This window comes from Natator depressus, chromosome 1 (assembly GCF_965152275.1).
Source record: "Natator depressus isolate rNatDep1 chromosome 1, rNatDep2.hap1, whole genome shotgun sequence".
NCBI lineage: Eukaryota > Metazoa > Chordata > Testudines > Cheloniidae > Natator > Natator depressus.
In genome coordinates, this window is record NC_134234.1 from 248,017,454 (window position 1) to 248,042,331 (window position 24,878).

The 24,878-nt window shown below is 39.8% G+C and overlaps 1 protein-coding gene across 2 annotated transcripts in view; it reads right to left on the reverse strand.

The window, feature by feature from the left end:
* Positions 1-7,117: 7,117 nt before the first annotated feature.
* Positions 7,118-24,878, reverse strand: part of NUP37 (nucleoporin 37) — a 32,015-nt gene continuing 14,254 nt past the window's right edge. For both annotated transcript variants that reach the window (XM_074940575.1, XM_074940586.1), the window contains exons 6-10: positions 15,853-15,943; positions 12,098-12,279; positions 9,581-9,631; positions 8,904-8,997; positions 7,118-7,580 (exon numbers count right to left, since the gene is read on the reverse strand). In XM_074940575.1, coding sequence (XP_074796676.1) covers positions 7,467-7,580; positions 8,904-8,997; positions 9,581-9,631; positions 12,098-12,279; positions 15,853-15,943 — 532 coding nt within the window. In that variant the 3' untranslated portion in view covers positions 7,118-7,466. The remainder of the gene's footprint in view (positions 7,581-8,903; positions 8,998-9,580; positions 9,632-12,097; positions 12,280-15,852; positions 15,944-24,878) is intronic.

Consider the following 24,878-nt stretch of genomic DNA (forward strand, 5'->3'; position numbering starts at 1 on the left):
TACAGTTCCCAAGATACAGTACTCTGTTAATAATCAGCATCGAAATGAAATAGCTATACAACTAAGAAGTAAATTAAACAGAAATAAAAAGCTGATCCAAGGAAATTTCCCAGACATGGTGTCATCTGATCCTCCATAGGGGCAACAATTGTTTTTACTAAGGTGGTCCAATAAACAAGCTGAAAAGGTCAGCAAGTAGATTAATTTTTTTTCCCCATGAAGTCCTCTAAATCCATGCTTACAAAGGAAACTCTGGCAAAACTACATGTAAGAAATTGATATGTCCTCAACAGATTTTTTTTTTTTCATAGTTTGAAGCAAATAAAAAACCACTGATATCCCAATGATTTAGCTATGGGTTAATATGCACTGCTTTGGCAAATAAAAGGTTCCTGGCATATCAGCCCTGCACAGTTAAATACATTCACAAAAGCAAATTTCTAGTGTAATCTTTTTTAAAAGACATAATGAAAAACAAATGTTAGCTGGTTTGAAATTCTTTGGCTATGCCTGTTATGTTTTGAAATCCACCAAGTGTTATACTAAGGAAACTTCATAGAATTCTCCATCTATTCTTAATCCTGGACAATGACAATTTGACCAAAACATGTTTGAACAAGCTGAGTTTTTAAACACTTTTATTAGTGCAACATTTATTGTAATACTGTAATATCTCCATCTGAGCTATGACTGTGCTAATAAAAACTGAATTAGCAAAAGTGCAACAGTCTGAACTTTGGTAAAGAACAAAAATGATTTTGTTTTGTAGAAAAGTACATGAGAAACACGCTGAACAAATAGTGACTGCTCTTTTTTTTTTTCTCCAAACAAACACTTTATAGAGGTTAGAAACAGTACTAAGAAAAGCAGACTTGGCAATACACCTTCAAATCCCGGAAAGCAGTTCTGAGATAGTCCTTAAAAGAAATTAAAAAAAAAAAAATCTTGGCCTTAAACCTTAAATACATAAGCACGCAAAGTAGAATATAATTTCTTCTCCAGTAGTGTGGGATTTGAGCAGCACCAGGAACAACACAATACTTAGGTCTGTGTCAAAATGTAACAACAAATTCTCAAAGCAGATTGGATTGCGTGTGTGAGATATCGCCAACTGCATGTGTAAGTGCAATATAAAAATGCTTATAATATACAGTTGAAATAAAAATGGGATTTCTAGGGCAGCAAGACATTTCTCTGTCTATGCACTTCTCTAGTGTTCATCACTGTTTCAGTGTCTAGGATGCATAGGCTCAGGCAGTTTAAATTTCACCTTAGAGGCACTGTTCTTTGATTGCTAATCTATATGAACTGTTTTTGGCAGACGCTACCCATTTGTCCTTGCTTCTCTTCTGACCTATGGAGAGGGTAGATCTTCGGGGCCCCTTTCCTGAACTTGCAGAAAAATGGTATGTCTTGGAGATGAAAAATGCCTATATCCGCTTCCATATGTTCAATAAGAGGAAATGCACACATGGAACAGATTTTTGGTTTGCTTCCCATGCTAGAGATAGAGACTTGCTGTAGTTGCGAGGTAAAAACATGCTGCAGTATCTCAAAGCAAGAAAGTTGTAGCTCAACAAATACCCCCTAGGCACACACCCCTGACAATATTATTCCATTTGCTGAAATGTGTCCACCAATATCAGGAGAAACTTAGTCCCTGCTTATGATTGACTGGTTTGACAGCCTCTGAAGCTGCAAACACCCGGAAGATCCTGGTAAGGATCTGTGGACCTGCCTCGGCCAAAGAACACTTGCCTTGCAGTTCTGTCCTCTAAAACATTGGACAACACTTACACTCTTCCCCTACTAAACTTATGGGGCAGAGCCTCAGCTGTTGTAAATTGTCATAACTCCACTGAAGTCAATGGAGCTCTGACAATTTACACCAGCTGGGGCTCCGTCAGTTAGCATATTTGTTGATTAGATACCTGTCTCCCAAATGTTCACATACTCTACTCAATGTTTTGCCTAGCATAGACAGATAGTTAGTGACAAGAAAGATAATTAACAGAAAATGGCAAATCTGTTTTATGGTAGCATCCAGAGTATCAATCAGCATCGGGGCCCACTGACATGGTCCCTGCCCAAAATACCTTACAATCTAACCAGGCAGTGACACATGAAGGGTGATGTGGGAAAGAGGGATACAATCAAATACACATAATTTTTAAACAGGTACATTTACTTCTCTCTCATTATACATAAAATGGAGACACATAACTCCATCTGTCCCTCAAACCTAGCCATCACTAAAACCAGCTTATTTCTCATCAGTATTGTGGCAGAGGTAGGTCTTGCAGAAGCATTTAGAGGGAAAACAAGGGTGGTGGCTTTCTGGATCATGGCTGTTGGATACTACTTCCAATTGCCTGATTTACAGCACATCATCATCAAAGATTTTTTGTCAGTTAATTTAAAGCTCAGGAGTGCAGCTCATCTAGATCTTAAATCCCTAAATTACTGGAAACCATGTCAGGAAGGTCTCGCTCCTATGGAGTTATGCATGTGAGTACCAAATGGGAGTATTCATGTGCATAACTCTGCGCAGGAATGGGTCCTAATTCTGCACACGGCTAGTGTATGTATCCAAGAGTTCCTATCATTGTTACTCTGATCCCCAATCCCCATCCTTTCCACTCCAATTGTTTGTTGCATCTTATCTTTAATTAGTCAATTGTTCAAGGCAGAGATGGTTTTTAAATGGTGAGTTCCTACAGGGCCCAGACATAGTGGGGCCCTGATCCTAATAGGACACCACTGTTATACCAAAATAGTTATCTATATTTAGTTCTATCAGATATTCTCACACCAACTCTATTTACCCTGTCTTTGTGGTATCCAACTGTTGTCACTAATAATTTCCTTGCTTTCCACACAAGGATCTCAGATATCCTTTCAATAATTATCCCTTTCATTGGAAGCCTAGCAAAATGAGCTGTTTTTAATATTTCAGCATTTTAAACTCCTCCAATTTCTATATTGACAAGTTGCTTTAATTTGTGTTTTGGAATTGTTCACATCCAAAGCTTTGTAGGAGGAAGCTTTGTGATAACATCAGCTTTTGTTTCTTTAGTAAGGATAACTGGAACTCAAGCTGCAGCAGATGGTAACCCTATGAAAGAAAGTTAAAGGTCTTCCAAATAATTTAGAATAGTCTAATTTTAAGACTGTTCATGGTGGCAAGGAAAATTAACAGCTGTATAAATGAACGTTTCCAATCTAAGTTGCACAATCTAAGATGCACAATACTTAAGTTATTATAGTTTTTTTGTGTGGAAAGGAGTCAAGCAAGTAATATAATCAGAATTTAATGCATCACAAAATGGCGATGACACACTGACATGACTTTCCTGTTTAGAAGAGGGCAATTTTAAACTTAATTGGAATCACATGACAGTTCATATGGTTAAAATGACTGTCTGGTTTGTAGCCAAATCAACTGAATTTGTAAGAAACACTTCCCTTTTATTAATAATTAAAATGATCCAATGCTTAAAACAATGTGACATAGTAGGCTCTAAACAGTTTGTTTGTTTGCTTGTAACGGCTTGTGGGGAATAAATAAGCATGCAGTATTTTCCCAACAATTGGCATCTAAACAATTTTAATATTAGTTTATCCCCAAATATAATTGTGGTGGTAATTTTTTTATAAGCTATGCCTAGAACCAGGGGGTCCAACAGTCACACCATGCTTCCAGGGACCTGACATATAGAAAAACTGGAGGAAAGTGGATTAGATTGAGGCCTTATAATTAGGGCTCAGCTGTTAGGCAAAGGACCTTTTGTCTCCTTAGGTGGAGCTGTAATGCATTAACTGTTCCTATTATAGACTGGAAGAAGAGTGCTGTATAACAGCAAGAAATCCATTATGGTAAACTACGTGTCAGTTTTTACTATGTCAGGCATCATAAGAATTGTTTAAACTAACTCTGAAAAGCAAAGCAAGTGTGTCTATTATCTACAAATATAAAGTGTCAAGCATTTCTAATTGAATAGTGGTCACAAAAACTGTTCATTTCCTCGCATGCATTAATACAATGAAAATAAGTCAATTTTCCAGATTCCTCATAGGCATAGCTGTGGGGAAATAGCTTTGATTTTGCTGTAAAAAAGCGAGAAATGATTACTCTTTGACCAGGCTGGATTTAGATGCAGGCGACCGCCTAGGGTGCAGGCCTTGGTGGAGGCCGGGTTTGGGGTGCTGTTTTTGTTGTTAGCAACAAAAGGGAAAATAGAATATTTGAAGTAAAATGTTTCAGGTATTCCATATGTAGATTCATTTTTCACTAGCCTCCTAGAATGTTCTGGACCTTTGTAGAATCTCATGGAACCTTCCAGACTTTCTGAGAACATTTTCCTCAAACCCTCCTAGAATGCTATCAGCTATGCCCTCGTGGGTATATAAGGGGCGAGGCATTGCTAGTCAGTCAGTGAGATATAAGAACAAACTGAAGTGAAGTGAGAGCCCAGCTGAGATATTGTGAACCTTGTTTTATTGTGTAATTGTGAAAGTGTACTTGTGTTTTAAGACTTGATGAGTGTTAGTAGCGACTAATAAAGGATGTATTTAATGAGACGCCAGAGATATCTATCGAACCCTGATCTACGCAACAGTATAAACAAATACTGTTACTTCTTTTGCCATGCTTAACATGTAATCTTTGATGACTTTCTAAGACTGTGGAACATAAGCTTTTGCTCTCCCTAATACTCTCTGTTTTCAATACAAATGCCATAAAAAATAAGATATTCAAAAGTTTAACAAATGGAAGGGGAGAAGCTGAAGATGCTTCTTGCCTGGGGTGCCATTTGGTCTAGGGCGAGCCCTGTTCTTTGAATATAATTATGATTATCCATTTCAGTATTATTCATCCCAAGTACTGTATATCTAGCAAATGTGCTCACCACAGTAACTTGATAAAACTAAGGACATTTCCTGACAACCGATAAAATTGTTTATCTTTTTAGAATATTGTTGTTTGTGAAAGCTAAAGATAAACACTGGCTAGAGCCAGGCATGTTGCTTGCAGGTGCAATACAGATAACTTTAAAGAGCTGTGCTAATGCTGCTCATATTGACAAACAATATACAAATTCCTCTAGCAATAAGTCTCTCCTGGCTGAGATCGTCAATTAAATGGTCTAAAGCAGTGTTTTTCAATCTGTGGGTCGCAACCCAGTACTGGGTCACTGCATGTAAGGAGCTGTGTCGCTTTGCTCTGGTCAGCACCGCCGACCAGAACATTAAAAGTCCCACGGTGATGTGACGGGTCTGGTCACAGAAACTCCCTCAAGACTGTCACTAGATATGCTGGGATACCACTGAGAACAAACCCCCCTGCCAGAGAAGGCTTCCCTCCACTCCCATCTTGCTGAGCTAGACACTCCAGTTGGCTACAGCACAAACCAAGAGGTTGGGCCACGCCCCCTGCAGTTCTACTGAAGCTAAGATTCCCTTAGCCCAGGGGCTTCTCTGTTAACAGGGACTTTCCCAGCAACCACTATTCAGTCTTTCTGGGAGCCTAAACCCCAAATGAATCTGTTTTACTCTGTATAAAGCTTATACAGGGTAAACTCATAAATTGTCCACCGTCTATAACACTGATAGAGAGATATGCACAGCTATTTGCTCCCCCAAGTATTCATTACTTACTCTGGGTTAATTAATAAGCAAAAGTGATTTTATTAAGTATAAAAAGTAGGATTTAAGTGGTTCCAACTAATAACCGAAAGAACAAAGTACGTTACCAAGCAAAATCAAACAAAAACATGCAATTCTAAGCCTAATACATTAAGAAACTGAATACAGGTAAATCTCACCCTCTGAGATGTTCCAATAAGCTTCTTTCACAGACTGGACTCCTTCCTTGTCTGGGCCCTTTTCAGACCAACGTTGTAGTTTATGGCCTGGGTCCAGCAATCACTCACACCCCCTAGTTACTGTCCTTTGTTCCAGTTTCTTTCAGGCATCTCTTTGGGGTGGAGAGGCCATCTCTTGAGCCAGCTGAAGACAAAATGGAGGAGCTTCCAGGGCCTTTTATATTCTCTCTCTCTTGTGGGCGGAAACCCCTTTGTTCTTCTGTGCAAAATCACAGCAACAAGATGGAATTTGTAGCCACCTGGTTAAGTCACATGTCCATGAATGATTCAGTTTTTTGCAGGCAGATGCCATTGTTTACATGTTAGTTTGAATGTTCCCAGGAAAGCTCAGATGTGGACTGGCGTCTCCCAAAGTCCATTGTCAGTTAAGTGTTTCTTGATTGGGCACTTACTCAGAATAGTTCTTGCTCAAGAAGCTGACCAAATGCTTCACTGATGCTACTTAGAATCAAACACATTGAGATACAAGTACAGAGCCAATATTCGTAACTTCAAATACAAAAATGATACACACATACAGACAGCACAATCATAAACAGCAAATTACAACCTTTCCATAGACACCTTACTTGACTTCCTTTGTACAAGATTTGGTGCAACAATGATCTATACGGTCATAGCTCGTCAATAACGTTACAGGCGGTGCTGCCCATCTAAGACACGCTAGTGCCCACTTGTTTCCACACCGTGCTGCAACCTGGAAGTGGCCAGCAGCGGTCTAGCTTCTAGGCAGGGGGGCCACGGGGCTCCATGCACTGCCCCTGCCCTGAGCATTGGCTCCGCACTCCCACTGACCGGGAACCAGCCAAAGGAAACTGGGAAAGAAGGGGCGCGGTGCCTGCGGGTGAGAGTCACACCTGCTGCTGGCCAATTCCATGGTGCAACGCAGTCTGCGGTGCACCCCGGTTGTGCTGCTGAGCCGCCAGAGGTAAGTCAGTGCCTGTACTCCTGCCCTAGCCCTGAGGCCCCCCAAACCCAGAGTCCCTCCTGCACCCCAGCCCCCTCAGCTGCAGCCCAGAACCCTGACCCTCTCCCACATCCCAACCCCCTGCCTCAGCCCTGAGCCTCCCCCAAACCAGGAACCCCTTCCTGCATCCCAAACCCCTCATCCCTGGCCCCACCCCAGAGCCTGCACCCCCAGCCCAGAACCTTGACCCCCTCCCGCATCCCGACCCCCTGCGCCAGCCCAGAGCCCCCTCCCACACCCGTCATCCCTAGCTCCGTTGGGTTGCGGGCATCAACAATTTTCTTCAACTGGGTCCCCAGAAAAAAAGTTTGAAAACCACTGGTCTGAAGAAGGTTGTTTAAAAACATCTCATCAACAAATATTGTGAAAAAAGATACTTATGTTTTATTATGAAAGTCACACCACTATCTCAAACATAGTATTTGCTTTAACAAATCTTGTTATAATTGTCATCTAAAAACAAGCAAAAGGGGTTCAACTTGAGTTTCATGTGTTTTGGTTATTTTATTCGTGTTCCAATAAATATTAATATACAAGAATGAAGAAATCTAGTCACTTTTTACTACAAAAAGGGACAATATTTGAGAATTTAATAATCAGAGCAGATATTTATTTTACATTTCTGTCACCCAAAAGAAAAGTTTATGATCTCCACCAACTGCACATAATGGAAGAGTCCTATGCCAGGTCAAACCGGATCCCACAGCTGCAGAGCCAATAAGAATGGGCTACAAAAGAATAAAAATTAAAAAGGACATTTTTTCCCAACATATCATACAGATATTTGCTAAACTAGAGCTAAATATGCAACCACAAGTTCAATAGGCAACTAAAATGTGAGACTTTTGCAAAAAAACACCACCACACCATTCCTTTAAAAAAAAAAAAAGAAAGGAAAGAGTATTTAAATTAAAAATCTCACTGCCTACTGTCTTTTTCTGTCAGCTATTGTACCCATATTGTTAAAATACAATACTGCAAAATGTTCTACAACTGATAGAATTGAATCTTTGCAGAGTTTCTACAAAGGCTGTCTCCACACCCCAGATGATTTTAGTAAAATCTGCTGTTATTCAAGGTTTCAATTAGTATGTTTGGAAATAGTATGCTTTTTGTGCCCAAGACAATGAAAATCTGCCTAATATAAAACCTCCTTTCCTCTGTGCTATTAGAGAATTGGAATATATTTGAATTACAAAATACTGTAGGATTTCTTATAGGTTATTTAGTTTTTATTTGCATTCTGCAAGGTACAACTCAAAAGTGGTATGATTCAAGTTGCCTTAATAAAGCAGATACAATTAATATTTTCTAAGATTCTGAACCCTCTTAATGCTTGTATGTGAAAACACAGAGACAAATGATGGAAAGAACAAAGATCAACAGATTCTCATTCCTTTTGCAATTGTACAAAAAACAGTATGTGGCATATGCCCACTTGATTTGACTGATGATCCTTGCTTAGTGCTTCAAAGGCACAACTTATTCTTCTCCTACATCCTTTCCAATATTATACCCTGGGATAGTATTTCTCCAGCCTCAACTTGGTAATCAGTTCAAACATATAGATGTGACAAAAAGCCACCACAGTTAATCATCTGATTGCATTTATTAACTATGATTGTCCAATTTATTCTTGAGTCTTTAATATCACTAATGATGATTCTGTCAGTATTACTTGGAGTGGAGAATTCCATGGTGATTAAAAGACAAAAAAAAGACAGTCCCTCCTTGTATCTTGCATACACTTTATTTGTACATATTTCCAGAACACTGAGAATTGTAAATAAGCTTATTTTAAACATAATAAAGTATCAGAACCCCCCGATTTAGCCTTATTATAACTAAAAAAAAAGCAGAAAAAAAGTGCTAAACCCAGAGTTGACAGTATTCTAAGATTTTTGTCTGGTAACTTTTGGCCTCGGAAAAAGACGACGTAGTAACAGTTTCTACATGATCTTGATGAACTTTTTAAAAGGTATAGCTGTTTATACATGGATTTAAAGAAAAGGGATTGATCCAACCCAAAACATAGAATTGTATAATTTTACCTGAGGGTGTCCTAAATGATGAACTAGAAGCTGGCAAGTCATCTTTCCTGGATAGCCAGTGGTTGCAAACAAGTTTTCATTCACTCTGGACCACCTATGAATAAATCCAAGGTGCTTTTAAATACATGTGTTATAGCATCATGAGCATACGCAAATCTGATTTTTTTGTCTGCAGTTAAATATTGCGTAAAGCCATTCTAAATTCTGCTGAAACCTGTGAAATACACAGAGATATTTATATTTAAGACACGCCCCATTCAGTCCTATCTACATTAATTCAAAATTAATTAATGAATGTGTTATATGTTAAGGACCCTATCCTGCCAAGTCCCAATCACTCTCAACTCCCACTGAGATTAGAATCTTGCAGGATGGAGCTATCTAAAAACTAACCGTCTATTGATGGAAAGAAGACATGAACACTGGAAGGAATTGGGAGCCCAATCCCACATACAGGCAGACCCCTGCACTTGTGTAGAGCCCCACAGATCAGCAACATACAAATTGTTACGTTCTTTCACTTTGTAACATTGCTGTACTACAAGATGCAGCACACTGTAGGCATTACTGAAAACAATAAATAACCCTGCTAAAATGAGGTTTTTAAAATTAAACAGGCTACTAAGATAATTTTTCTTCAAATCAATTTACTATAAACCCCCTCCCCCAAACTATACCTGAATAATCTGGCTCGATCCACATGGACAGGTCTCTTATCTTGTGGATAACTATAAAAAGACATTTTGATTAAACATCCATTCCACAAATTATAGAAAATGATACACTTCACTTCATATCACAAGGACAGAAAGTACAGATAATTTAAAACAGTAGCAGGTTCAAGCTGTAGGGTGGGAAAACATCTACTGACAGATAAAAATTCTTTTGACAACAGGCCATGTCTCATATTGTTTTCCACATGTGAGTTTTGACAGGTTAAAGTAGTATAGCTGGATGAGAGGGAGGGGGAAAAAGATGAAAGCTGCAACAGCTCTTAAAAATGAGTTTTTAGTTTTTAACAATTTTCTTCAGGCCTTACCGAATTTGTCTTGTGGATGGTGGCTGTAGTTTGTCACAGAAACGAAAAGATTTTCCTAGTTCTGTATTCAAGACATATTAGTGCCTATACCTAGAACAGTGCTACTCAAAGTGGTGGTCCGTGGACCGGAGCCATCGGCTGCTGGTCTGTGTGCACGTTGGGAAAAAAAAAAATTGCCGGTCCCCCACATCAGAGAGCTTGAGAAGCACTGCCTTAGAAGAGGCCTCAATATGATTAATATACAAAAAAACATGCTGTGAAGTAGTTTGGGTTGCTACATGTACATCATGCCGGATATAAAACTAGAGAAGCAAGGAAGTGAAAAGTTCAGCCACCTAAGAATACACCTCCCCTGTCCCTCCACACACAAGCACACCCCATTACCACAATTACCATGAGCAACAGACGATGCACTCCAACCTTAATTCTGCCCAACTGTCACCATTTCTGCACACTCCCCTTTAACCAGATTATTTCCCTCCTCCACCATACATAGAGATGGTTTCATAGAGTAGTTGGTTGTGTTGGTCGAGGGCAGTTTGATAAAAAGGGGAGTGCAAAGCTGTAATTATGCCCTGTAGTGACACTATGCGGTGAAGAAAATCTAATATGTCTTTAAAAAAAAAAATCAATTGAATCTAAGGAGACCATACAAACTAAAATGGGAGCTCTTAACCACTTTCAAGTTCTTTGTTTAAAAGCTGAGCCTCTGGGGAGACTGAGAATCTGAAGAAAATAATACTGTAACATGGTACCCAGGAGAAGGGGCGGGAGGTCGAGAACCCAAGGCCTACCAACTTGTGTGAAGCAAATGTTATATTTATGCAAGACAATATGTGCTTAGGCATTTGTTGATTTAACCCTTTTCTCTCTGCTTGTCATATTCTATAGATTAATAAATAATACTTTGTTTTGAAGGAGCTGTTCCCTATCACTCTGTTTACAAGCTGGTTACAGCTCCTGGAGAGAAGTTGATAGCAGGGGCCAAAGCCAGTTGATTCTGGTGAGATAATGTAATCGATGAACAAGACCAGTGATCCAATCTAAAAGTAGGGCAAGTTGTGGCATTTTACTCTAAAAGTGTAGGTGTAGGCCTATCACTTGAAAGAGGTGCCGCTGGAAAGGTCAAAGGCACAGCGCAGTCCTGAACCATAACAACTTGGGCCCAGATTCTGCAAAGACGAATTCATATGTTTAACTTTGTGATCTGTAAGTAGTCCCGTTTAACTGATCAGGGCCTTACTTGCACAAGTAGTCTCACTGAAGTCAATGAATATGCTTACCGAAGTAAACGCTCACCATCCTGAATGAGGATGGCATGATTTGGCCCGTAAAGTTCAATTTTCAAATAAAAGTTCAAAAGGAATTGTCATCTTCTAAATCTTAAACATATGTTTTCCATTTATTCTCTATTTTCAGAATTTTAATTGTGTAAAAGAACTTTGCTTTTGGTACCATCAGAGGTTGCTACAGTCCTAACACTTATAGTAAAATATATGTTTAAAAAATAGTGTAACATGTGAATGGACTGGATAGCAGGGGAGGGGAGGCTTATATCATTCTTGAGATCAGACAGGCCCAGTTAGGTCACACCCTACTCAGCTGAAAGGATGGGTAGGCCAGATGCTGAGTGGGAAGAGGAAGGAAAGAAAGGGAAAACATATCAGGGAAGAGGGAGGGAAAAGAAGCGGGGAAGGGAGGCGGGTGGGGAAGAGAAGAGCCTGAGGAAACTCTCAATCCTTTCTAAACCTCTACTTTCTCCCTCAACTCATCAAAAGGCACTAGACTAAATTCAATTCCACGAACATTTCAATTGTAACAGCAATTCAGCTGAAGTAACAAATAATGCATTATACAATATTTAAAAAGAAATCATGATAAGAATTTGTTTGCAAATGATCATGGTAAAGTCATAAATTCCCTGGAGAAGAGAGTGGGAGCGGTTTACTATAGAAACGCTAGATACTAAAGCCCCAGTTCATTTCCATTTAGCTAAGCACGTGCTTAAAAGCTTCACCAAACTGGGGCCTTAAGCACTGGCTATATCTATAATGAAGTTCTACTTAGCTAAGTAAAACATTATCAAAAATATCATCCCTAATCATGCAAATGAAAGAGATGGTGTGGGAAGTCTTCCCCAGTTTGACAACAATACCTGGAGCGAGTAATATCCCAGATTAACCAATCGTTTCCAGCAACTGCTCCAATTTTAAGGGTGTTTCTTAAACACCAATGTGCACACATCAATGGCATTTGTTCACACTGGAGAGACAGAATGGCCTGCTGGGTAATGAGATCGTAGAATCGTATTGTTCCATTCTTCTCTGCTACCATCAACTGCAAAAGAAAGCAACAGATGGATTTTACTCAAACTTTTGTAAACTGTATTCTTTGTAATTGGCCATAATTTAAATCTTTATTATTGCACAGCAAACCAAGTGTTCCTGCAACAAAGCATTAACAGGAACAGAAGGTGTGACACCTAGGTTTTTTGGGGTGAAAAGTGGTCATGTATGTTAACACTCTGGCAACAATTAAAACAAAACGACAACCCAGCCACTGGTATTTAATTTTCTATGAGATGGGTAGGTTTTGGAGAAAATATAAATGTCCGTTAATATAACTAACTGACATCTACCAATTGACATGCTACACATGATAGGCTTTTCCATGTACGCACAGCAACGGTTTAATCATGTGGAATGATGGCCGAAGCATGAAGGGGCATACAAATGTTTAGCATATCTGGCATGTAAATACCTTGCAATGCCAGCTACAAAAATGCCATGCAAACACCTGTTCTCACTTTCAGGTGACATTATAAATAAGAAGAGGGCAGCATTATCTCCCGTAAAGTAACAAACTTGTTTGTCTTTCTGATTGGCTGAACAAGAAGTAGGATTGAATGGACTTGTAGGCTCTAAAGTTTTACATTGTTTTGTTTTTGAATGCAGTTATGTAACAAAAAAAAAAAAATCTACATTTGTAAGTTGCACTTCATGATAAAGAGATTGCACTACAGAATTTGTATGAGGTGAACTGAAAAATACTATTTCCTTTGTGTATCATTTTTACAGTGAAAATATTTATAATAAAAAAATCATATAAAGTGAGCACTGTACACTTTGTATTCTGTGTTGTAATTAAAATCAATATATTTGAAAATGTAGAAAAACATCCAAAAATATTGAATACATTTGAATTGGTATTCTATTATTTAACAATGCAATGAAACACAAATTAATTTTTTAATCGCAATTAATTTTTTTGAGTTAATCGCATGAGTTACCTGCGATTAATCAACTGCCCTATAAATAACACCAATACAGTGATTTGAATTATGCGGTGTGATCTGCTTCATAATGATCAGGGAATACCAAAGTCATTCTATGTGGGAACTGAGGCTGGACATAACAGAAATGTTATCAGAGCTCAGAAGCGGAGGTTACTTACCTTGTACAGTAACTGGAGTTCTTCAAGATGTACACCTCTGTGGGTGTTCCACTTGAGGTGCGCATGCGTCTTTGATTGAAGATTTTCAACAGTAGTGCTCGTTTGGTTCACACATGTGCTCTAGCAACTCTTGTGGCCCATACAAAGGGATTACAGGGCTGTGGTGGATGACCTGCACACAGTTCCTTCTCTACTGCAAAAGCCCCATAAAGATGAGACTCCAAACCAAAGGGGAAGGAAGGGCAGGTAGTGGAGCATCCATAGGGGCGACACATATCAAAGAATTCCATTTAGTGCACAAGGGTAGGTAATCTCTCCTTCTTTGAGTAGTGCCCCTGTGGGTGCTCCACTTCAGGTGACTCGTGAGCAGTACCCCCCAAAGGAGGTGGGAACTTCAGAATCTGGCCGAGAACTGATTGCAGAACTGAAGGCAGCATCTGGTCTACAGGTATGCACGAAGGCATAGTGTCTCAAGACGGTGTGAACGAAGACTCACGTAGCAGCTTTCCACTACAGGAACATCTTTTAGTAGGGGAACAGATGTAGACTGAGATCTGATAGAGTTAGCGCTGACCTTAGATGGACACGGCACATTAGAAGCTCCATAACAGGATAGGATGCAGCTAGAAACCCACCAGAAAATTTCAGGGTGGACACTGTCATTCTGCTAGCTCTGTGACAGACACAGTTAGTCTCAGAGAGACTCTAAAAGATTTAGTACCATCCAATATATACTAGCACTCTCCTAATGTCAAGAGCATGAAGGGCAGCTCATTCTGATGGGTTTAAGGTGGAAAACTAGCTGATGAACAGTCTAATTGATATGGAAGTCAGAAACGACTCTGGTAGGATCATTGATGTGGTCTGAGGTATACCTTTACCTCAAAGACAGTATAAGGCAGGTCAGCCATCAAAGCCCCTAATTCACACACTCTTTGAGCAGAGGTAACTGCCACTAGAAAGACAGTTTCCATGGAAAGTTTTAAAAGCAAACAAGTAGCTAGTGGCTCAAACGGAAGTTTCATAAGAGAATTAAGAACTAAGTTCAAATCCCAAGTTGGCATTCTTTCTCTGACATTTGGGAATGATAAATCTGGAAGTTGCAGCATGAGCAAATACTTAGAAACCTTCCAATGGAGAATGGAATGATATGACAGCTACTTCGTGGATTTTGTGCTCCATTAAAGAGAGACCTCAGATAGGAGATTTGAACCTCTCCCCGAATGTGGAAGAGAATGTAGAAGGTGTGCTGAGAAATCAAAAGTAATTAAAATCCCAGGCTATTTATCTAGGCTAACACAAAAGGGACAACAGCTACAGAAAGTAGCAGTAGATTATCCCCCTTTCTTAGAGGCTTTATGTGAGTAGCTCGCAGGCGTCTCCCTGGGCTCACCTCCCTTCGAAGTAGAGGGTTGCCGTAAGGGCTCCTGCTGGGACTCCAGAGGTTGAAGGGCTGACTCCATGAGTAGGAATTTGAGCCTCAGTTCTCTGTCTTTCCTGAATCTGGGCTTCAGTTGTTGACACAAGCCACATTTCTGTGGAATGTGTTTCTCTCCCAGGCAGCGAACGCACTGCGAGTGTCCGTCAGACACTGGGATAGATTCCTTAGAACTGAGGCAATTTTTGAAGCCTGGGGAGCCCGGCATACTCTTGTCCAGCGAGGACCTCCCAACAGTGGTTAGCAGAAGACAAAGTCCTCTTCTTTTCTTCTTTTTTTTTTTTAAAAGGCAATGGCCAAAATAAAATGTAAATGAAGCAAATAAAGAAAAAGAGGCTTTAAAAGAAGCTACAATTAGCAATTCTAAGCGAGTTAACAATCCAGGAATGGACAGCTATAGTGCCATCTCTAATCAGGAGCTGCTGAGAAGGAACTGAGGAGGGATCATCTGTGCACGCTAGCTAGCCTCGTGGTAGGCATGGAGGAGTGCATGTGCGGGCTGAATGGATACCAGAGGTGCTGGAACAGGGAGGGCTGGGGGCCACAGCCCCATCACTTTTTATCAGTTGTAAGGGCAAGCAAGGGGTGGGGGGGTGGAAAAGAGCGAGCATGGGACGGAGCCTCAGGGAAAAGAGGCAGCGCAAGGGCAGGGCCTTGGAGAGAAGGGGCAGCATGAGGGCGAGGCCTCAGGAAGAAGGGGTGGCATAAGGGGGCAGGGCTACAGTTTGGGTGCCGGTGGCCCCCCCACTTTCAGGAAGCTTCCACCAGTCCAGACGGAGACTGCTACCAAAGTTCTCTGATCAGCATCGCAGGGACACAGACACTCTTACAGTGGAGCACCCACAGGGACACTACTTGAAGAAGAACCAGTCAAATTATAGACTCTGCTGATAATGAAGAATAATACAGAATGTGCTTCTACAGCGAACTCATCATACTATAGCTTCAAAATTCTATAGTTTAGAAAAGCGACACACATTTACATACTGATTTAAGAAAAATAAGCTGCGAAGTACAACCTTAAAAGCCTCCTCAGGATGCCAGCACACACTCATTCCAGGGGAACGTAGAACAAAATAAGCCTTCTGATTTCCTTCCAAGTCCCAAACCCTAATAAAAAAGAAAAAAAAAAAGTATTTACTGCTGTTTGTAAAAACATTAATTTCCAGCCTTAGCCTGCTGACAGAGAGGTGGCCAGAAGCAGATGAGATCTGGTATCTGTAATCCATCTTTTGAACACAAAAGTATCTAACAGAAGGCCTGATACTGAGAGGTGTCAAACACCTACAAATCTCACTCAAGTTGAAGGGAGTTGTGAGTGCGGAGTACTTCAGTGGGTCAGACCCAAATGTCAAAATGTAATTTTTAGGATACACTAAGGTAGTACATTATTAATTTCTCTTCCTATATTCAAGCATTCTCCCTCCATAATTAACTAGGGGATGGAAACAAAGAAGTGTTCTCTCATCATCAGTGGCCCACTTGACCCTCACACACCCAGAACCATAATTTGGGAGCCACTCTGTGAAAAAACCTATAATGCTATACAGTAGAGAACCTCAGAGTTACGAACTGATCAGTCAACCACACACCCCATTTGGAACCGAAAGTACGCAGTCAGGCAGCAGCAGATACCCCCTCCCCACAAAAGCAAATACAGTACATTACTCTGTTAAACATAAACTACTAAAAAAATAAAGGGAAAGCAGCATTTTCCTTCTGCATAGTAAAGTTTCAATGCTGTATTAAGTCAATGTTCAGTTGTAAACTTTTGAAAGAACAACCACAATGTTTTGTTCAGAGTTATGAACATTTCAGAGTTACGAACAACCTCCATTCCCGAGGTGTTCGTAACTCTGAAGTTCTACTGTATACGAAACATGGATGATGCTTTCACAATACAGGGTGATAGCTAAAGCTCCTGCCCTCTTTTTCTTCAAAATAAATAGTTCAATTATACGGGCGTGACATCACATTGTAAACTATACTCATTAAAACGGTAAGTTCGTACTGTGTGGATATGTATATTCTTTACATATGCATAAGGCTATAGAAATATGGCAGTTCATAAGGTTTTAAATAAAATGCTCTATACAGTCTTTAGAGCTGAGTGGTTACACACTTTTATTGTTTATTCTAGGGGAACTTTCACTGACTTCCAGGGTGCTTAATATTTTAAATGTAAGAGATTTCAACACACTCTCAAATAATACATCACAAATCTAGACAAAATAGATACGAAGTAAAGTAAACACATTTAGTGAACAATGTTGGCTTCCTATGCCAAACCACAGCAGACCAAATATTTGTTTTCCCTGTAGAAATCATAGAGTTTCCAATCCTGAGGGATCGGTGTCTTTATTTAAAAAACTAACAAGTGTTTTAAAAAATGGAATATCTGCTTGATTAGGTAATTTAGAAATGTACAGTACTTTCTTCCACTGCCAGAAATTGTGCCTTGTAGATATTCCAAGTCAAATCAACACTTTTCATGTGTATTTACTGTGTGGGAGAGAATTACCAATATAACTGAGGATGGTGAATCATTTTGGCTAAAGGGAGCATGCCATCTTGTCTTCTTCCCAGCTGTGAATGAGGTTATTAGGTGTGGAGACAAATTTATGCTCTCTCCTTTACTCTGTAAACAGCAAAGTGCTGTGCTTGTATCTGGTTTATTCTGTGTTGAAATGGTAGGATTAGGCACGTTATCTTCCATGAGTCCTATGGGAGAACAATATTGCCATCTCTTCTGCCCATTTCTTTTCTGCATAACAATAGGGACTATCTCACTTAGCCCTGGTCTACACGGGGGTGTGTGTGTGGGGGGGATCCACTTGAATCACTTGAATATTAGTACATATTCTAAGGGACCATTCAAGGTAGAGAGGTCTGTTAACACCGCTGCAGTCACAGGACAAAAAGGTGGGGGGAGGATTCATGGGTTACAGTCTGTTGTAATAAGCCATAAATCCAGTGTCTCTGTTCAGTCCATGATTTTTAGTGTCTAGCAGAGGTAAGAAATTTAAGTTCCCTGGTTTGTCTTTTGAAAGTCCTGTGCAGGTTTCCTTTGAAGATGAGGACTGATAGGTCAGATATAGAGTGATTGCTTGTGAAAAGTGTTCAACTACAGGTGATAGGGTGTTTGTGTCTTTCATCATTTTCTTGTGTGAGCTTATTCAAGGGTGTAGTGATTTTCTGGTTTCACCCACATAGTTGTCATTGGGGCATTTAGTGCAGTAGACCAAGTATTCCAAATGTTATGATAGGCATTGTGTAGGATCCATGGATCTTGAAAGGGGTATTGTGGGGGATGCTGATCATATGTCTGCAGGTTTTACATCTGTTGTTCTGGCACCGCTTTGAGTTGGTGTGTCTTGGGGGAGCTTGCTTCTGATGATGAGCTTGGAGAGGTTGGGGGGATTCCCCTTGGAGCATATTCTGAGGTGTCTGAGTGCCTGGCTGTAGATAACAGATTTCTTGGTGTGATTGGGGCAGTTACTGGATCAATGAAGGTAGGTGTGGTGATCTGTGGGTTCCTTGTATATAGTTGTCTGTAGGGTTCCATTGTTGAAGCTGATTGTGATGTCCAGGAAGCTGTTAGTGTAGGAGTGTTCCAGAGAGCGTTTAATGGTGAGGTGGTAGTTGTTGAAGATGTGGTTGTCAGGTGCTAGAAATCTATGAGGGAGTTTAAACCTTCTGTCCAGAGGATGAAAATATCATTCATGTATCTCAGCTTTATCACTGGTTTTGTGGTGCTTTGGCCAGGAAGTCTTCAAGGTGGCCCATGAAGAAGTTGGCATACTGGGGAGTCATCCTAGTTCCCATGGTTTGGACAAAATGTTTGCTGTTGAACGTAAAATTGTTATGGGTGAGGATGAAATTGATGAATTTGGCAATGAGCTTGGGGGTGAATATCTGAGGGTTGTCCATTGTCTTGTAAATATTTGAGGCAGGCAGTTATACTGTTATTGTGAGGGATAATGGTGTTTAGGGAAGTGACATCTATGGTGGCAAGGATGTTGTTCTGAGGCAGGTTGTTAATGTTGCGGAGTAAGTCAATTGTGTCCAGAGGAAGCTGGTCCTTTGTGTGGTGAGTGGTTTGAGGATGGCTTCTATGAGTCCAGATATTCCTTCAGTAAGAGTGCTGTGGCCAGATCTTGCATTTAGCTGTGATGCTTAGAGTATCTTTCCCAGAGCTGACGACGAGCTCTATTTGGCTTGAAAGCTTGCCTCTCTCACCAACAGAAGTTGGTCCAATAAAAGATATTACCCTCACCCACCTTGTCACTCTAATATCCTGGGACTGACATGGCTACAACTGCACTGCATACCTCAAATACAGGGAGCCTTTTTAATCTTTAAAATAACAATCATTACTCTGTGAAGAAAATCTTTTGCAAGGATGCAATCCTTAAAATACAAGTCTGTGATGGTGTGGCTGATGTGATTAGGTCCTAGATATGTGGACAGAGTTGGCAACGGGCTATGTTGCAAGGATAGGTTCCACACAACAAAAACACTAACCCAGGAACCTATCCTTGCAACAAAGCTCATTGCCAAGTCTGTCCACATATCTATTCAAGGGATGCCATTATAGGACCTAATCACATCAGCCACACTATCAGAGGCTCGTTCACCTGCACATCTACCAATGTGATCTACCAATCTACCATCATGTGCCAGCAATGCCCCTCTGCCATGTACACTGGCCAAACCGGACAGTCTTTATGCAAAAGAATAAATGGATACAAATCAGACGTCAAGAATTATAACATTCAAAAACCAGGTGGAGAACACTTCAACCTCCCTGGTCACTCAATTACAGACCTAAAAGTGGCAATTCTTCAACAAAAAAAACTTCAAAAACAGACTCCAACGAGAAACTGCAGAACTGGAATTAATTTGCAAACTGGACACCATTTAATTAGGCTTGAATAAAGACTGGGAGGGTCATTAAACAAAGTAAAAACTATTTCCCCATGCTAATTTTTCCCCCTACTGTTACTCATACCTTCTTGTCAACGGTTTGAAATGGGCCATCCTGATTATCACTACAAAAGTTTTATTTTCTCCTGCTGCTAATAGCCCACCTTAAATTGATTAGTCTCATTAGAGTTGGTAAGGCAACACCCATTTTTTCATGTTGTGTGTGTGTGTGTGTGTATCTATTGTGACAAAGTTCCTGCTCTACCTTGGTGGGTCTTGCGCTTATTGGTGGATTTGCTTGCCTTGGAGCTTCATGGCAGCCCTCAGCATGGCCGTTTTTATGAACCCACAGTCCAGGTCAAGTTCTCCTGTGTCTGACCAGGAGTTGGGAGGATTTGGGGGGAACCAGGGCCAGCCCTCTACTCCGGGTTCCAGCTCAGGGCCCTGTGGAATGCAGCTGTCTAGAGTGCCTCCTGGAACAGCTGTGCGACAGTTACAACTCCCTGGGCTACTTCCCATGGCCTTCTCCCATCACGTTCTTTATCCTCACCACAGGACCTTCCTCCTGGTGTCTGATAATGCTTGTACACCTCAGTCCTCCAACGGTCCGTGTTCTCACTCTCAGCTCCTAGTGCCTCTTGCTCTCAGCTCCTCACACGCACACCACAAACTGAAGTGAGCTCCTTTTTTTTAAAAACCCAGGTGCCCTGATTAGCCTTCCTTAATTGATTCTAGCAGCTTCTTGATTGGCTGCAGGTGTTCTAATCAGCCTGTCTTAATTGTCTCCAGAAGGTTCCTGATTGTTCTGGAACCTTCCCTGTTACCTTAGCCAAGGAAAAGGGACATACTTAGCCTGGGGCTAATATATCTGCCTTCTATTACTCTCCTATAGCCATCTGGCCCGACCCTGTCACACTGTCTATCTATCTATCTATCTATATCTCCCTACTGTATTTTCCACTGCATGCATCCAATGAAGTGGGTTTTAGCCCACGAAAGCTTATGCCCAAATAAATTTTAGTCTCTAAGGTGCCACAAGTACTCCTCGTTCTTTTTGCTGATACAGACTAACATGGCTACCACTCTTAGATATTAACGTACTTCCTTCCTAATGTGAACTAAAAAAAAATCCCTCAAAACTTTTAAATAAAGTGTTTTTGAAAGATGTTCATACTGAGAAACTGAACTTTGTTTCTGCCAGTGACCTTAGAAAAAAGTCCATGAGGTAGTTTTCAAATAGATTAAATGTGGTGATTTCATTTTTAAGGAATTTACAGTCTAGAATAAAAGTTCTCACTACCACTTCATGATCCTCAGTATAAATCATAACAATGTCACACAGGAAACTCTTCACATTTCATTAACCCCCCCCCCCCCCCCAGTTACTTAGTATTACATTAATAGCACAAAATTAACCTGAAATGTTTCTTTCTGAATAACTTCATAATTAAAGCTTATTCAACTAAGTTCCAAAGATTTGTTTCGGAAACTGCTTTTACTTTTCCAGGATTATCAGATACTGTACATAGGAGACAGGTTTAAACTTGCATAATGACCACAAATAGCAGTGCAATAGAAGCTAAACAGAATCACATCTGGGGGACATATTAGGATGCATACAACAACAACAAAAAATGGGCAGAGTAGAAGACTATGGAATCCAAAAATCAGGAAATATTTTCATTATGTCACAATCTTTAATCTTATTCCAATTCCTTCTCCATTGTAATCCATTACAATGCATAACAGCTATCTTGGTGAATGAGCTCAACAAGCCTTGGATTTGAAAAGTCTCAGTCCTTAAAGAAGAAATGTTTTGGTAGCATTATAAAAAAGAGGTATCAATGCATTCCAGATACTGGAGGTGGTGTTCTGCCAGAATAAATAGGGTAAGGATAAAATAATACAGAGTACAATAAAAATCTGCTCATTTTTTAATTCTGGCCCCCAAAAAAAGGAATAATTTTGAACATGTGCTATAAAGACTAAATAAGAGTGGTGACAAAGATATTCAACATTGCAGGAGGCAGGAACAAATGAGGACAGGCAGAAATTTTGCGTACACTATGGCCAAGAGTCTGCAATGTTTATTGAATTAACAAAATGACACCCAGGAACAACATGTCCTGGCAATGGTTTTAACAAAAGTGAAGGACCAGGGAAAGAAACAGCAGTTTGGAGCCATCACTGGCTTTCCTTCATTTTGGTTTTTATAATACCGAGCAAACTAACTGTTCAAAGACCACATAGATGTACCAAGATTTGTGGTGTTGGGCAAGCTACTGCATTGGGAAACCACTGAACATTGCACTACATTTTGGCATTCCAGCAAATCTAATCTCTAACAATAGAACACACCTTCCTGATGTCAATCCTTCTCCCACATATCTCCATTCAAGAAGCTAATCTAACCCTTGCTGCCAGGATGCACTAGCAAAATTTGTGGTCACATGAAACAAAAAGAAAAAAAGATTGAACCTGATTATGACCAACATAAAATCCTAGAGTCCATTTCAATGAAACAGCCTGCATCTTGGCATGAATAGTCCAAAATGAATGGAAGTGAGAAATTATCTGAGATATAGCAACAAAGCAACACCATATACATACAAAAACAGGGGGAACGAGCCTGCTACATATATATCTTTTGCCATGATATAAAAAATAAGGGTGGGTAGGTGGGTGCTGCTGTGTGTGCTGGAGTACGAAGGTTGTGTCTCTGACCCCAGCCTTGGATGATGACAGCCAATCCTAACACGACAGCATCACTGACCAACTGCAGCCCTTCTAAAAAGCAAATCCTTTCCCAGCAAATTGGTGCTAAGCAGTGTATTCAGAACCCTTTGACATACTTGAGTTTCAGCTTGGTACTCAACCTGAGGCCCAAATCAGCATGCAGCTGCGGCACATGTGACAACCTCAGGGTCATATAGGTAGTATTGGATGCGGCCCACAACATATCATGAACCACATATGCAGCCCACAATGGTAAATAGGTTGAGAAGCACTGATAGAGCATGAAAAACCAACTGAAACTCTGGTCAAGCAGTGAGATAACATCCAAAATCAAATTCTGCAGTTTTATTTTCTATTAGAACAACAGTATGTGGCTCTCAGCTGGAAGTGTATCAATGCCCAAGCTTGAGTATTCTTCGAAGAGATATTAAAAAATAAAAAAAAAATGTTGTGCATAATTACTTTGCTTTTACTTGTTCTAAAATATTCCACATTAATTTAGGTGGTTTACCACTGAAATGATTTTTAAAGCTTGGTTAATGTAATAATTATGATTAACATTTGTTTCCGGTATGACACCTGCCTCTATTGGCCCTCTGTTAATTGTTGTAACTTTGCCATTACATTTTCAATTTTTTTAAAAAATTATTTTCTCTCCTCTTCTGTGAAAAAAAGACTCACCTAAAGTACATTGGAAATTGCTTGACATATTATACAGGGAAAACTGTGCTGCCAAATGCACAAAGTAAAACTGAAAAATCCACAAAAATAGCTCCCTGCAAACTCCAAGATCTCCTATTTACCTACATTATAGGTTACAAAAGAACATACACAAGTGAGATTTTAAAAATCAACAGCATCCCTTTAAGCTGATATACAAACTATTGTCAGGGATCATTTCATCCACCACAGAAATGTAGCTACCTCTGGAATGAAATGAATCAAGTGTAACATACAGTTGTTTAGGAGAGGAAGTTAAAAAAAATAAATCAGTTGACTCTGCATGTAGGCAGATTAGGATCTTTAATGGCCATGGTCGATCAGCTTTGACATTTTCACTGAAAGATGGCACCTCCAGCAGAATATTGCCTCCTAATGCTGTATTAGAACAGAAATTTTCAACATTTTTAATAGTGTGGACCATATTTTAAACACAGAAATGGACTTCTCCTTTTATTCATGACTCCACACACCATTACTGGAACTGCTTTCATGAAAAAAATCAATGTATTAATTCTCATTTCAATTTTGTAGCTGGAAATAAGGGGGTGCCTACATCATGGACTCTTAGCAAGTGCTACAGTTTGGGAATTGTTGAACTGCAGGACTTATTCAACCCGGACTCACAAGGAACGTACCACCTAATGAATTACCAAAGCAGCATCTAGATTTTTACTGGAGGTCTTCATCCAAGAACTGATCAGGCCCATCCCATATTTCTGACAGCATTATAGCACAAAGTTTTAGTGTCTAAAATATTTATATATCTCCACAGAATTAATATTTCTCATATTGTAATAATATTACTTTGTGCCTTTAAAACGGCATTAAATCCACTGTTGTAGAGATGAAAATAGGAAAAACCTAGAGAAACTTCTATGAAGTCCGGAAAGCTGTATATTGAGAATTACTGTATTAACTACAGGTAAGTTGGAATAAGAGCACTGTTTGTATCTATAGCGAACCTAACAGTAAGAAATCTAGCAATACCCCCAAACACTGGAAACTTTATCCTTTTGTATTCTTGTACTAATTGCTCTAGTATTGCATAACATAACCATTTCAACAGATGCCCTATTCCTAGCGCAACTAATAGACGTGTTCACATTTTTGTTGAAGAGGCAAATTATACAATTAAGTAAGATTTCTATGAATTTTTACAAGGCCTTTGTAAGACCTGCAGATTGCAATCTCTTTTGATTTTTGGAATATAGCTCTATATTCAATTTTTAAATGAAAATGTTATCGTCATTCTCCACGTTTCTATCCCTTGAATAGAAAAAATATGAGAACTCTCAGGTGGCCAAATACATCCCATTTCTTCCCACGGCTGTTAGCCAGACTTTACCGTCTACAGTGGGGAAAGTGGCTGCCTTATTTTTCACAGCTATTGAGTTCAAATTTCGGTGGTGTTATACTTTCATTAAAAAAATCTTATCTTTTATTCTTTTGGTGTCAAGTGGATTACTACAATTTAAACAATTCTTTCTTTCATCCTTAAATATGTTGTATTTAATGGAAATATTTAAACAACTCTTTGCCGAAGAAACACCTCGTACTAGTCTATTGTAATGAAGAAACCAAGGACATGGATTGAAAAGGGAATGCTCCTTAATAGCTCTTAAAAGTATAATTTTTAAAAGACTTTTGTCCTATGTTTTGA